We start from the raw sequence: 14,179 nt of genomic DNA, 5'->3' as shown, positions 1-14,179 counted from the left end.
ACCACAGCATGGCTTGCCAAGCAGTGCCATGTCCACACCTGGGATCCGAACTGGCGAACCCTGGGCCGCCGAAGTGGAACGTGCACGCTTAACCGCTGTGCCACCGGGCCGGCCCCACAAAAGTCTTGAATTTTGATGAAATTCCATTTATTTAGTTTTTTTCCTTCATTGCTTGTGCTTTTGGTGTCGTATCTGAGAGCCCATTTCCTAGTCCAAAGTCACGAAGATTTCCTCCTATATTTTCCCAAAATCACTTTTAAGATTATCCTGTCAAAACCGACTACGGTGGAGCTATTTTAAACAGAGTTGAAGCTGCCTTTCCAGAGAGATGGCCTTGCTGTCCCAAACCTTAGACGCGCCAAACCTCCGGACAGGCCCGCAGTGGCCCCGGTCTAACCAGCAGCTTTTGACAGTCAGCGGGGGAAGCACGTCCTGATCACGACGACAGGATGGCGATTGTGAAGACGGAGCCGGCGGGCAGCAGCGTTTCCTGAGACTCGCCCTCTGCCTCCTGCTGCCCTGAAAACTGCCTGGGGGACAGCGTCCCTGTGTGGCCTTCAGAGGCTCCGATTTACCACCTGGCGGGACACGGTTTGGGTTTCCACCTGAGTCCCTGCTCCCCAGGTTGCACTTCTCTGACCCCGAATAAACTTTTTGCTTCTCTTGCAGTCTTCCTCTTACTCATGGACAATCTCATGATTTTTTATCCACTACTTTTACTGTTTAAGTTTGGAAATTAGATCCTCAGTTCAGTTCACAGAAATCGCGCCTCCACCTCTCCTCCTCCTCCCTAACCCGTTGATCCTCCGCTAATGGGCGTTTCCCTGTCCATCTGAGATGTCGCTGAGATGGAGCCTGACTTGATCGTGCTGAGGCTGATGCCGGGTGTTGGATCCTATGGATCCTCTTCTGGCCTCCCAGCCTGTCCGCTGAGCCGGGCTTTCTGGGCAGGACTGTTGTCCTTAGAGCAGCATTTTAACAGGTTTTACTAAATGGTGGAACGAGTCTGAATTTTCTAGCATATTTTTGCTTGTTAATTTAAAAATGAACCTTAGAATCATTGCTAGCTTTAAAAAATTCTATTCCTGGTTTTCTTTTCTTTTCTTTTTTTTTTTTTTTGAGAATCGCAAAAAACATAGAGATCAACCCAGGGAGGCAGCCTGTCTCGCCTTCCCGGAACGGGGGTCTCTGTTGCAGGTTCCCTCTGTGAGCCCAAGAGCATGTCATTTGTTCTTTGTAGGGGCTTTGGCCATTTCTCATCTGGCTGATTCTTAGGTGTTTTGCCTTGTTGCTTCATAAATGGGTCTTTCCTTTGTGATATCTGCCAGCAGACTGATGTTTTATATAGAAAAGCGATTGAACTCAGGATTGTAGTTCAGCACCAGCCTTTTGCTGAAATGTCTTAGTGCTTATGACTTTTTCCAGTTGATCCTCTTGGTCCTCTGAGCTCACAATCCAATGGTCCTGAAGGTGCAGTGACTTTAGAGGGAAGGGTCTCTCTCGGGGGACCGGGAGGCAGCAGGAGCAGAACACAGGAACCCCTTCCCTGCCCCGTCCTCGGGGCCCCTCCTGCCCTGCTCCCCACCAGCCTCAGGGCCTTTGCACGTGGCATTTCCCCGTGGAGGGACACCCTCGTGTGTGGCCTCCTGAGAGCCCTTCCCGTCACCCCCCTTGCGTGCACACCCTGTGTCTGTCCTTCTAAGCCTGTTTACTGTTGTTGTCACACTCTGGTCTCTGCCGTCAGTCTGCCTCAGAGGAGCTGGGCTTCACCTGGGCCGGAGCTGGCTCTCATGCTCTGCAGCCTGTGTGGGGCACATGTTAGCTGCTCCCCAAATACGGGTCCAATGAGTGACTAAGCCAGGCTCCGTGAGGCTGAGATGGGGCATCTGGGCTGAGGGAGCAGCTCTCTGGGTGGGCGCTGCCGCGGGGCAGCCTGGGGTCTGCAACAGGGACAGAGCTCCAAGGCCGTGCTCCGCTGGGGCTCCCCTCTGCCACCCTCTCCAGGCCCCTTCCTAGGGACCTGGCCCCTCCCCCTGCCCTCCCCCTCACTCCAGCGGTTCCCTGGGACACAGGGGGACTGGGAGTTGCCGTCCAGCAGTGGCCGAGCCCTCGGGGCCCTGGGGTTGTCCTGGCGCCCGCCCCCAGCCTCCAGGCGCTCTGACCGGTCCTCTCTCTTGCAGTTCATGGCCTCCCACGGGAACAATGCTGCGAGAGCCACGTACGAGTCCAAAGTGCCCTCTTTCTACTACCGGCCCACGGCTTCCGACTGTCAGTGAGTAACAAAGGGCTTTTGTCAGGGTCGCTGGTAAACAGCACGGGGCCGGAGACGGCTCTGCAAGGACCCGCGGGGCAGGCAGGGCTGCCCAGAGTGAGCGGGCAGGGGCCACGCGGGCGTGCGGCTCTGTCTCCACCCTCCTCCCGCTGGGTTTTGGCTCTTGGCATGGTGGCCAGTGGCCGGAAGGAGGGTGGGGACCGACATTTTGCAGTTAGTAGCTGCAGCCACCTGGGTTCCGGGGGCAGCGGGGGTCTTGCCCGGCGGCTCAGTGTGGGTTTCAGAGGTCCCCGTGGGCAGTCCGGGAGGAGGATGCTGAGGCGCTGCTGTGCGTGTGGCTCATGCTGGCTCAGCAGTGCAGGCGTGGACACGGGGAAAGTCAGACCCTCTCCCACGTGGCCCCCGGTGGCCGGAGGCTGGCTCGGGTGACCTCGCATCAGTCACTAACGTCTCTGAGCCTCGGCGTCCCCATCTGCCTTTCTGTGGGCGTCATGAGGTGACAGTGCTGCAGACTTTGCATGGGGATCCCCGCCCCCAACCTCTGGCATCCCCTCTCCCGTTCAGGCTGGACGGCCCTGCCATTTGTGCAGGCTGTTCCTACCCTGAGCCCTCACCAATTCCCCAGCGACACCCCCAGCACCCTGGGCCTGTCTGTTTTGCTCCCTCTGTTCTGCCTTCGGAGGAGCCCCTTCCTCCGGCCACTCAGAGCTGGGGGGCGGGCGCTGAGCACTTTCCTTCTTGGGTCCTGTGGGCTGGGGGCTCCTCCATGGGAGGGGGCCCCTCGGATTCTCTCTTCCCAGTGCCCAGCACAGGGCAGGCACCCCTGTGAGGTTCTGGGGGTCAGGGGTGACTGTGAGGGACCTATGGACCCAGGTTCTTGGGGAGGGGCTTTGGGGTGGGGCTGGGCTCCCAGCTGACTGGTCGGGCTGAGCCCCAAGGGAACATCCCCCCCACCCAGGGGCCGTCTCCTGCTCCTTCCACTGGGGCTGCTGGGAGATGCTGCCTGCTGCCCCTGTCACGGGAGCTGTTGCTCAGGCCGGCCGTCACCTCCAGACGCCTCCCTCTCTGGCCGTGGCCTCGGGGCTTCCTCCCTGACCGTGTCTTGCTGGCTCCCTCCTCCTCCCCAGGACTTCTAACCTCCTGAGCCAGCCTCCTCCCAGCCCTGGGCCTTCCTTCCCCAGGACGCCCATGGCCCTCTGTCCTCCCAGAGCCCGACCGTCCCCCAGCCCAGAACCTGGGATGTGTCTCCACGCAGGTGACCCCCATTCCTTGGGCAGCTGGACAGCTCTCGGCCGCCTGTGCAGGGCAGGTGGCCCTCCTCCAGAACGTCCTTCCTCTTGGGAAGGGGATAAGGACCTGGCCCACCGCCCCCCGGCCAGGCCCTGCACTCCGGCCCCTCTGGCTCCCCATCACAATGGCCCACCCTGTGAACCGACCCGCGGCTGGGCACCTGGGAGGGCTTGGCAGCATCTTCTCCATGAACCGCACAGAGCCAGGGACGGCCCGTTCAGGTCCCCGCCTCACAGACGGGACTGAGGCCAGCAGCTCCCTAGAGGCTTCACCTTCCCACATGTGACGTCTGCTCCTTCACCCTCATGGTGGGCCTGGGCCGCCCCAGCACGGAGCGGTGTCACAGCCTGAGACGCCAGCCACGGCTCCAGGCTCCCAGCGAGTGGGCCCCGCAGGCCTGCCCGGCCGGGTGGGAGGCAGCTGCGTCTGGACAGGATGCTCTGGGTCTGTGCGCACGGGCCCCACCTCTCCCACTCTCTGAGCTGCTAGGAGGACAGACTGGGTCCCGGGCCTCGGGCCTTACCAGGATGCTTGGCCGATCTCCCTCCGTCCTGGTCTCTGGAAGTGCTCATGGAGACCATGCATGTCCCTCCCAGGGGCTGCAGGTGACCAGGTTCCCCGGGAGGGAGCGTGCTCTGAACCCTAGGTGGGACCTGCCCACCTGATCCTCCACTAGGGAGAGGTGCATGGAGCAGAGCCTGCCCTGTCCACACGCACGGTAGGCATAGGCCAGCCCAGGCCAGGCCAGGCGGACCAGGAGAGCGTCGATGCTGAGCATAAGGTCTACAGCTGTGGGGCGGTGGGTGGTGTGGACTGAGTCCCATGTGGACTGTGGAGCTGTGGGGCGGTGGGAGGCGTGGACCGAGTGCTGTGTGGACTGTGGAGCTGTGGGGCGGTGGGAGGCGTGGACCGAGCGCCGTGTGGACTGTGGAGCTGTGGGGCGGTGGGAGGCGTGGACCGAGCGCCGTGTGGACTGTGGAGCTGTGGGGTGGTGGGAGGCGTGGACTGAGTCCCATGTGGACCGTGGAGCTGTGGGGCAGTGGGAGGTGTGGACTGTGGAGCTGTGGGGCGGTGGGAGGTGTGGACCGAGCCCTGTGTGGACTGTGGAGCTGTGGGGCGGTGGGAGGTGTGGACCGACTCCCTCTGTAGACTGTAGAGTGCTGTGGAACAGTAGGAGGTCCCCTTTGGGCCCGTGATGTAGACTGTGGGGTGCAGCTCCCTGATTTGCACGCTTTGGTCAGGCTCCTTGCAGGGTCAGCGCTGCAGCAGCTCCAGGGAGACAAAGGCTTGCAGGCCTCGGTTTCCCCAGCTGTGAGGTGGGGAGGGTGGGCAGCTGCGGGGGTGTTGTGAGGATGGAGATGGCGCCGGGTGGCAGAGTCTGGCCCAGGGTGGGCTCCCAAGGACTGTTGATCCCCCCCCCACCTGTCTGAAGCCCCGAGCCCACCTGGCGAGCTGGGATAAGGATCAGAGGGTCGGGCCACGTGGTCGTTTCAGCGGCGGGCATGGCTCAGGAGGCCGGGACGCAGGCTCTTCCTGTGTCACCTGCACCCTGGAGTTTCCGTCCCCACATCGGGGAAGGACAGTCATACTGGTGGCTCTCGGTTTTACTTCTGATGGAAACCAGCCCCTCCCTGCTTCCTGTGTGACCCGCGGGAGAGGCCTGGGGCCCACGGGGCCACGGAGCCAGCAGCCCCCCGCTTCCTGGCAGCCACGTGTTCCAGGAGAAGTCCCAGAGCCCCGAGCTCCCCAGGGCCCCGGCAGGCGGAGCGCCCCCCCTGAAGAGGCTGGGTGCTGGCTTCCTGGGGCCGCGGTGACTCAGCTCCACCACCCGGCGCTGCAGCCACAGGGTTCACCGTCTCACAGGCCCGAGGCTGCAGCCACAGGGTTCACCGTCTCACAGGCCCGAGGCTGCAGCCACAGGGTTCACCGTCTCACAGGCCCGAGGCTGCAGCCACAGGGTTCACCGTCTCACAGGCCCGAGGCTGGAGCCGAGATCCACAGCACAGGGTGGGTCCTCTCTCCTCGCCTGCGGATGCCGGCCTCTCCCTGTGTCCCCCTGAGTCGTCCCTCCGTGCGTGTCTGTGACTCACCTGGTCTTTAAGGGCACGGGTCAGACTGGGTTGGCCACCCGACTCCAGGCGACCTCATCTTAGGTCATTAATCTGCCGCCAGTTGTCTGCCGGTAGGGCCAGTCTGAGGGCCGGGGGCGAGGACTCCAGCATCCTTTGTCGAGGGGGATGTAGTTCAACCCATCACAGCCTAGACACACAGATGAAATGCTGGGTGGCCAGGTTCCCTCAGGAGGCGGGGGCCCCGGGGCATGGGGCGGGCGGACGCGAAAGCTGCGGGGGCCCCGGCGCTTAGTGAGGGGATAGTGTGTCCTCTCTGTTTTCCCCTGGTACAAAGGAGAGAAAGAAACCCCCTTGGGAGCTGCTCACTGTGCAGAAGGGGAAACTGAGGCCCTGGGGGGGGTCACCTCCCCAGGAGGGAAAGCCCACCCCTGGGCCTCCAGGCAGGTGTCCTAGAACACGTGACTCAGAGGGTGATGGGATGCAGAGAGAAGGCGTCAGTAAGCACAGTCGGACGCCAGGCCCCCAACAGTGGGCCGGCAGGTGGGTGCGCCCCATAGCCACTCTTGTCCATGGCTCGTTGGCAGGTGTGGCCACCCCTCGTCACAGGGCTGGGCGTGTCGTGGGTACCCTGTGGGTGCTTCCCTGGTCCAGGAGGCTGGGCCAGATGGCCTCAGGAGCCCCCAGGGACAGGCTGGCACTGATACCCTGCAGGGCGAGTGGTTCGGGATAGCTCTGCCAAGCGGGCGGGTGCTCCCTCCTGGTTCCTGCTCCCAGGGCTGCCTCCTGCTGCTGCTTCTGGAAGCTCCCGTGCCAGGCCCAGGAGGCCCTTGTGTGCAGGTGTGAGCCATGGGACTGGCATCCATGCCAAGGCAGTAGCCCCAGACCTCCTGGGTCCCATTTCTGATGGGCATGGACAAGGCCACAGGACGGCTGCCAGCTCCCTTGATGTCCGCCAGGCCCCTGGCTCACACACGTGTGACGTTGGGTCCTCCCCGGCTCTGAGAGGCCAGGCACGTTTCCCCGTGTTACAGATGTGACACTGGGCGCGAGAGGGACTCACTCCCCAGGGTTGTCAGGCTAGCCCCCCATAGGGGGTGGAGTGGTGTCTCTCCCCAAAGTCAAGTCAAGTCCCAACCGCGGGACCTGTGAAGGGACCTTATTTGGAAATGGGGTCCTTGCAGATGAGATCAAGTGCGGGATCTCCAACGAGATGATCTGGCTTTAGGGTGGGCCCAAATCCAATGGCAGCTGTCTTCGTAAGAGAAAGGAGAGGGAGCCTGAGAGGGACACACAGCGAAGCCACACGACGACGAGGCTGAGATGGGAGTGGTGCGGCCACAGGCCCGGGAAGCCGCAGCCGCCAGAAGCTGGAGGGGCCTGGAGCAGAGTGTCCTGAGCCTCTCCAGGAGGAATCGGCCTGCAGTCCAGGGTTAGACTTCTGGCCTCCCGGACCCGGAGAGGGTCCATCCCTGTTGTTTCAAGACACCCCGTCTGGGGTGATTAGTTACAGCAGCCCCAGGACACGCATGCTCACCGGTGCATGGAGCCAGGGCCCCAGAGGCAGGCCAAGGGTGCGAGGCGGCCTCTGGAGGACTGGGGGATCCCGGCGGACCTGGGTGCGACCCCAGCTTCGTGCCTGACCACCCGGGCCCAGCACGAGGCCAGAGCTCTCCTGTTCTGTTCCGTGTTCGTGACCAGACACGGAAGAGCCGGAAGCTGGGGAGCGGGGCCAAGGCTGCGCCCGCCCTCCACCTCGCACCGGGCTTGTGTTGTCCTCAGAGGGGCGGCCATCTCCGTGGTGACGTCACTTTATGCTCACGTGGGCAGAGGCAGGAGTGGAGGCGTGGCGGCCTCTGGGGACAGGGGTCTTGGCGCAGCAGCTGACGGTGCCGTCAGGGACCTGGGGCGGCCCCTCGGGGCCTGCAGTACTTTGAGTCTGCGTCCGACAGTTTCTTCCTGATCCCTGTGGGGGCCACCCAGCCAGGGGACAGTCAGGGGCAGCTTCCTGGCCTTCAGGGGTCCTGACAGTGGCTGGCACTGTCCTCAGAGCCACCCTCCAAGGCGGTGCCAGGGGGCCATCTCCCAGGTGACAGGGTCAGGGTTCTGGGCTGGTCCCCTGAGTCTGCAGAGACGGGGGAGGGGCCAGGCACATCTGCTGGTCCTCCGCGCGCCCCGTCCCGCAGGGGGCGCAGGCTGAGGGGAGGTGGGGACCCAGAGGGACAGCCTCAGAGGACACCAGGGCCAACATCTCCAGGATATTTGGGAATCCAGGTGAGCTGTCCACCTGGCCCCGCAGAGGGGTTCGTCAGAGGAGCAGGAAGATCGTGTCCGTGCCCTGGGACCTTACAGCACAGAGCTGGGCAGGACCACAAACCCCAGAGGCCGGAGAGTCAGCGAGTGCAGCCTGTGAGAGCGGCATGGGAATGCCACGGAGCAGGTTCAGAAAGGGTCTGGGGAGGTGGGGTTGGGTGTCAAGGCCAAGGTCATGGAGGCCCCCCCCCCCCCCCCCCCCCGCCGTGGACATTCAAGCTTGGAGATGAGGAGGTGTGGGGGCTGCGGGGGGCACAGGTGGGCAGGGGCTGAGTGGGAGGAATGGGGAGGAGGCAGCATGCTGAGCAGGGGATGGAGATGAGGTCAGGGCCATGGGGGTCACAGAGGGTCTTGTCGGCACTGGAAGAGCTGAGTGGAGGACTGTGGAGGGCATTGAGCCGAGGGCACAGTTGCCTTGTGTCCATCTGGCTCCCTGGGGAGAACAGACCCTGGGGGGCGGCCTGGGAGGAGGGAGGTGGCAGCCCGGATGAGGGCGGAGGGGAGGCTGAGCTAGGTTTGCTGATAATCAGTGCGGGGCCTGGAGGAAGGAGTGGTAGGCTTGTGCAGCCCACCAGGGAAGGGGCCCCCCTGCAGAGCGAGCCCCTCCTCTGCCGGCCTGGCCTTCCCTGGCTGCTGCCCTCTCGAGCCCTCTGATCTACTGTGCCCTGACTACAGCTTCCCTGATGAGGGTCGGTGCTGGTCCAGGCCAGGTGCGGGCGGGGCCCCCCAGCTCTCTCTGCCAGAGCCCACCCAGCGGACAGATGCTGTGTTCCCTCACGGGGCAGGGGCCTCTTCCTTCTCTACATCCTAGTGATCAGCTGAAGGGAGGTGGTCAGTGGGATAGGAAGCAGCCGTGGGAACTCGCCACGCCATGCCGACCCAGAGCACGTGCTCCATGGGGACGCCAGTCCTAAAAGGCCACACACGCACGGCTCCATTTACAGGAAGTGTCCAGAACGGGCAACTCCAGAGCCAGGAAGTGGACTCGTGGTTTGGGGGGGCGGGAGCAGGGGGTGACTACGGATGGGTACAGGTTTCTATTTGGGGTGATGGAATGTTCTGGAACTGGGTAGTGGTGAACATGCCATGAACCCTGAGTCGACCACTTTAAGTGGGTGAATTATGGTATGCAATTGTACCTCAGTTTTTAAAGGCAGGGTGTTAAGTGGTGAAACTGGTGAGCAAATGCTTTTAAAAATGGAAGCTGCAGCCCTTCTGGCCAGTGTTTGTGGCCACCCTCCTGACCACGGGGCTTCCAGGGCCGGGTGCCCACAGGGCCCCAGGAGCGGCCCTCGGCCCCGCTGTCAGGCCCAGGGAGCGTTCCCCCGTCCTCCGCCAGCTGGGTCCCGGGCTCCCGGCTTACTGTCCCCTCTCTCTGCAGACTCCTGCGGGAGCAGTGGATCCGGGCCAAGTACGAGCGGCAGGAGTTTACGCGCCCCGAGAAGCAGGAGCCGTACTCTGCAGGTGAGGCCACAGGGTCTCTGCCTCTGTCTCTGTCTGTCCGTGTCTCTCTCTCTGTCTCTGTTCCCTCCCCATCTCCCCGGAGCCGGCAGAATCTCTGGGATCCTGCAGCCGCGCCTCTGCTCCGGGTGAGGGCAGGGGGAGGGTCCTGGCAGGGGGAGGGGTGAGCGGGCACACAGCAGAGGCAGCACCAAAGCCAGGGGTGGGCCAGGCCACCCGGTGGTCCCGTCAGCACGGGGAGTGATGCCCGTTCTGAGCACAAGGAAAACCAGCCAGGTGGTCAGATGCGAGGTGGCTCCAGAGCCCATCGGAGCAACCCCGTATCCCACCACACGGCCGCGCAGGGCCAGTGGTCCTGAGTCCAGGGGCTGTGGGGCCAGGAGGGGCTCTGCGTGCAGCCGGCACACCCTCGGAGCAGCCCCCCCATCCCCTGTCCCCGCCCCCCTCGTGTGGCCTTGATTCAATTACCATCGCCCTTGCAGCATCTCCTTCCCTCCCCACGGTCCCTAATGAGAGAGCAAGGGCAGCACACGGGCATCTGCTGTCAGCGCAGGGTCTGCGCATGCTCCGTCCCTGCCTGACACCCGGCCTGCCGGCCCCGGGAGCCCCGGGAAGGCCCCAGAGCAATTCTGTCTCCCAGGCGTAAACCTGTCAGCGATCCATACAGCGCTGTGTGGCCTCCTTTCAGAGGCGGTGCAGGGTGGCTGACGCTGCATCACAGAATGCTGTGTCTGTCCTCCCGTCGGGACATCTGGTTGTAAGTGACAGGAATCCACCTCAGCTGGGTGTAAAGAAAACGCGAATGGGATTGGCTCACATAATTGGAGCGGCTCCAGGCACAGCTTGATCCAGGGGTTCAGTTGGTGTTGTCAGGACTTGGCTTCCATGTTTCCACCTCTGGTTCTGCTTCCCTGGGTTAGCACCAACCCTCCTGGTGGCAGTTCTGCTCCATCAGAGATGGTCAGGGATGGCTGGTCTGGACGGGCGTGGGACCCAGTCACGATGACCAGGGGGGTATGGTGTGTGCCTGCCTCTGGAACTGGGAGCAGTCCTCTCGAGAAAAAGTGGGATCTGGGTTCCAGAAGTGGGGGTGCACCCAGGGCGGCAGAACCCACAGATCTGAGCCATCACAGGCGTTTGGAGAGTGGGGTCTCCAGGGGCATCTGGGTGTCGGTTCCAGGTGCTCAGGTTGGCTGAGGCCAGCAGAGCCCAGAGGTGTGACGGCTGTGGTGAGCTGGGTGACCGCGCCCCCCGCCCCTGCCCGTGGTTCCTGCTCAGATGCTGCCTCCAGCTCCCGCATCGTCCTGCCCTTCCTCTCATGGGCCGTCCCCAGTCCCCCGGGAGCGTGTGAGACGTTGGCGGGCCGACAGAAGTTTGCGGGGACCCTAGCAGCATCTGAGCGGCTGGCCTTTGAAGGCCGTGGCTGTGAGGAGGCTGCGTCTCTGTCAGGCCGTCCCAGCCGGCGGGAGCAGCACCCCTGTTACTGTCACTTTTGCCCGTTGCCCGGAAAGCCGGTCACGAGCAGAGGGAGGGTTAGCTCACAGGAGGCCAAGCGAGGAGGTGGGAGAGTGAGTCTCCAGCCGGCTCCCTGATAATGGGGGCTCAGGGTACTCGTGGGGTGCAGGGCGAGGTGGTGGGAAGTGTGCAGATAGATGATCTGGGGTGAGCAGCGGTGAGAGATTGATGGTCTCCGCGCCTCTGCATGGGACGCATGCTCATCACATGGCACGTGACACATCTCAGGGCGGGGCTTTTAGCCTCTGGGCGTCTAAAGGTTGCCTGTCGGACGTCTGCGCAGCCCAGTTGATGGGTCAGTGGTCTCAACTGGCCTGGAGTGGACACAGGGTCCTGATTCCTGGAAAACAGCTCACGCACCCATTGCCGGGGCGACCCAGGCCCGGGGAGGTGTCTGCAGGAGCCGGGTGGAGTTGGGCAGCAAGTCGCCGGAACAGCCCGTCAGCCACGCGGCGGAACGGCTAGAACTGCAACCGGTCATGGCACGGAGGAAGGAACTTTGGTTACCAGCCACCGAATCATCCAGGACTGAGCTGTGTGCCGGTTTCCCCCCGAGCCCCCTGGACAGCTGCGCGGCCCCGTGGGGATGTCGTCCATCTGGACACAGGGTGCCCACCCTTCACAGTGAGGACAGCCCAGGGAGGTGGGCGAGTGTGGCTGGGGCTGCGGCCACAGAGAGAGCACTCGGGGGCTTCTTGTGGGGGCTGCCGGGCAGCGGGGGCGCGGACGTGACTGTGTGGACCCCGCGTGAACCACCCCGCAGAGGACAGCGTCTTGAGGACCTGCTGGAGGGGCGGCGCTGGCGTCCTGGACCACTCGCTGTGCGCTGGGTCCTCATCCTCAGCCGCGTGGGAGGCAGCGGCCCAGTGTGGCTCTCACCCTGAAGGGCAGAGTGGGGCCTTCTGGCCCTTTCCGCTTGTGGCCTCTTACCTCTGAGTGCCTGGCCCCTGGCCTGGCCCCGAGGGCTCCCTCTCATCGAGGCGACCCTGGCCTCAGCTCCGCTCCTCCAGAGCCAGTGCAGAGGCCCTTCCTGCAGCCCTCACGTCCCGCCCCCGAAGCTCGCCCGCCGCCTCCCCAGGCCCCAAGTGGTCATGTCCATGCCCCCCTACCCCGGCCCAGCCCTGCAATTCACAGAAACAGAGCCCTGGGGCCATCAGCTTGTGTCCTGCCTCCACCGAGGTCCTCACGGGGCCACCATCGGGGCAAGGCCACCTCAGGGTCATGTGGGGAGGTGCCCAGTACGCTGGCTGAGAGCCCCAGGTCCTGGCACCGCCCCGCTCTGGGGACCCAGAGGGGCCTGAGCCGTGGTCCTGTGTGTGGGTCCTGCTGGAGCAGCCCCTAAATCTCACCGGCTCGCTGCGGAGGCCTCCCCTCTCCTCCCGCCCCCGATCTCCTCCAGGAGTGGGGCAGCATGCGGGAAGCCCCAGGGGCACCGCCCCCTCAGCCCAGTGCCCCAGACCCGCGTCATGCCCAGCACGCGGCAGGGTGGAGGGGCAGCAGAGCCCAGCATCCAGGGCGGCCGGCCCGCGTCCAGGGCAGGAGGGCAGGTGGAGCAGACGCGCCAGGACCGGCCGGCCACCCCGGAGCTGCCCCGTCCCTGTGGGTCCTCCTCAGACGCCCCTCCCTGGCCGTGAGGAGCAGCGGGGGGTTTCCAGGCGCCTCCCTCCGGCTCCCCATTGGCCGCAAGACACACCCCCTGGCCCACACGAATGCAGAAGTGCCCTGTGCGTCTGCGGAGGAAGGGGAAATGCAGTGTGGAGGTGAGGCGCCCGGCCTGACCTGCCCGGAGTGGGCTAGAGCCATGGGCCGCCCCGCGGGGTCGCAGGGCCGGCCGCCGTGTGCTGTGTCGGGAGCCTGTACCGTCAGCTTGGGTGTGGTGCCCTGGGGTGTGGGGAGTGGGCACAGCAGCGTGCACCTGCCGCCAAGGCCTGTCACCCTGCACAGCTGCCCTGCCTCGGACCGCGCTCAGGGCGTCCCAGCAGGGAGAGTCCGGCCCCCGGCATCCAGGAGCTCCTGGGACCAAACAGACAGTTCAAGCAACAAAACAAATGACGATAGAGGATTTTAACCCAGAGGATAAAGTACACGCCAGAGTCCGTTCCCAGATGAAGAAAGAACTGAGTCAGTCCGTCACAGGGGAGAAGGGACGACTCCTTCTCACAGAATTCCAGCGAGTGAAGGCGCGAGAATCGAGGGATGCGGGAGGTGGCCAGCAGTCGGAGCCCCGGGGACTGGGAGCAGACCAGACCGTGGCGGACGCCCAGTCGGCGGTGGAGTAGGAGGGGCGGGATTTACCTGGTGTCTTCCCGAGACGCTGACCAGGACAGAGGGGAAGTAGCACCTTCCCGGGGGGGACCCAGCAGCCCCCTTCTGGGGGGACCGAGGGGCGTGGACGATGCGCACTGAGAGCCACAGTTCACCTCAGCTGAGAGGAGATGCCACGTGAGCCCGGCCCCGGGACCCTGGACGGGACACCGACCGCGTTCCGCAAGATGCCGAGGCTGTGGAACGCACGGCAAGATGGGGGACCGTCAGAGGCTGCCAGCGGCCGGGAGTCACGCCACGTGCCGCACCATCTGGACGGCAGCCTGGGGCTGGGGGACATTAGAGGGACCTCGGTGGACGGGGCGGAAGTTGTCAGCAGTGTTGCCCAAGCTGACTGTGGCTTTGATAGCTATACTGTGGTCAGGCGTGTGCTGATGCTGGGGCCGGCCCACGCGGTCGGGAGCCTGCCGCGTCCCCCGCTCAGTCACTGCACATGTGCGTTCCCACCCACTGACAGGCCGGGCGGGACCTGGCACCCCGCGTGGCTGAGTCTCACGGGACCTGGTGGCAGGGAGGGCGCGGGCCGGCCTGTGGCAGCAGGGGCTGGGGTCCAGGTGGCCCCGGACAGGCGGGTGCTGACCTGGCACTCCCCACCGCCCACACTCCATGCCGCCACCTCAGCCGAGGTCCTGGGTGTGGGGAGGAGCCTGCACCCCCATGATAACGGGGCCTCTTGGGCTGGGCGCGCCCCCACCTGCCCCACCCCAGGCCCTGCTCGCGGGGGCTGACCCTGGGTACAGCTGCTCCTGGCTCCCTCCCCACACTGGCTCCGTCTTGAGCCAGAGTCTCAATGGCTGCCTTTCAGGCCGGACAATGCCCCCTGTTGTCCAGAGGGCCAGGCCGCCCCCAGTCACCGACAGACACAGCGCTTCCTGCGAGGCGTCGGGCCCCCGTTCCTCCCGTGGGGTTATCCTCTCCCTGCCTCCTCTCCGCC

The 14,179-nt window shown here is 64.3% G+C and overlaps 1 protein-coding gene across 1 annotated transcript in view; it reads left to right on the top strand.

Annotated features, from left to right (window-relative positions):
* Positions 1–14,179, top strand: part of ADAP1 (ArfGAP with dual PH domains 1) — a 63,786-nt gene that overhangs the window by 31,624 nt on the left and 17,983 nt on the right. Inside the window, exons 3-4 of the mRNA XM_070567343.1 lie at positions 2,181–2,272; positions 9,326–9,408. Coding sequence (XP_070423444.1) covers positions 2,181–2,272; positions 9,326–9,408 — 175 coding nt within the window. The remainder of the gene's footprint in view (positions 1–2,180; positions 2,273–9,325; positions 9,409–14,179) is intronic.

Source organism: Equus przewalskii, chromosome 12 (genome assembly GCF_037783145.1).
Source record: "Equus przewalskii isolate Varuska chromosome 12, EquPr2, whole genome shotgun sequence".
Lineage (NCBI taxonomy): Eukaryota > Metazoa > Chordata > Mammalia > Perissodactyla > Equidae > Equus > Equus przewalskii.
Note: the sequence above shows the minus strand (reverse complement) of the source record. Positions and strands in the feature narration are given on the sequence as shown.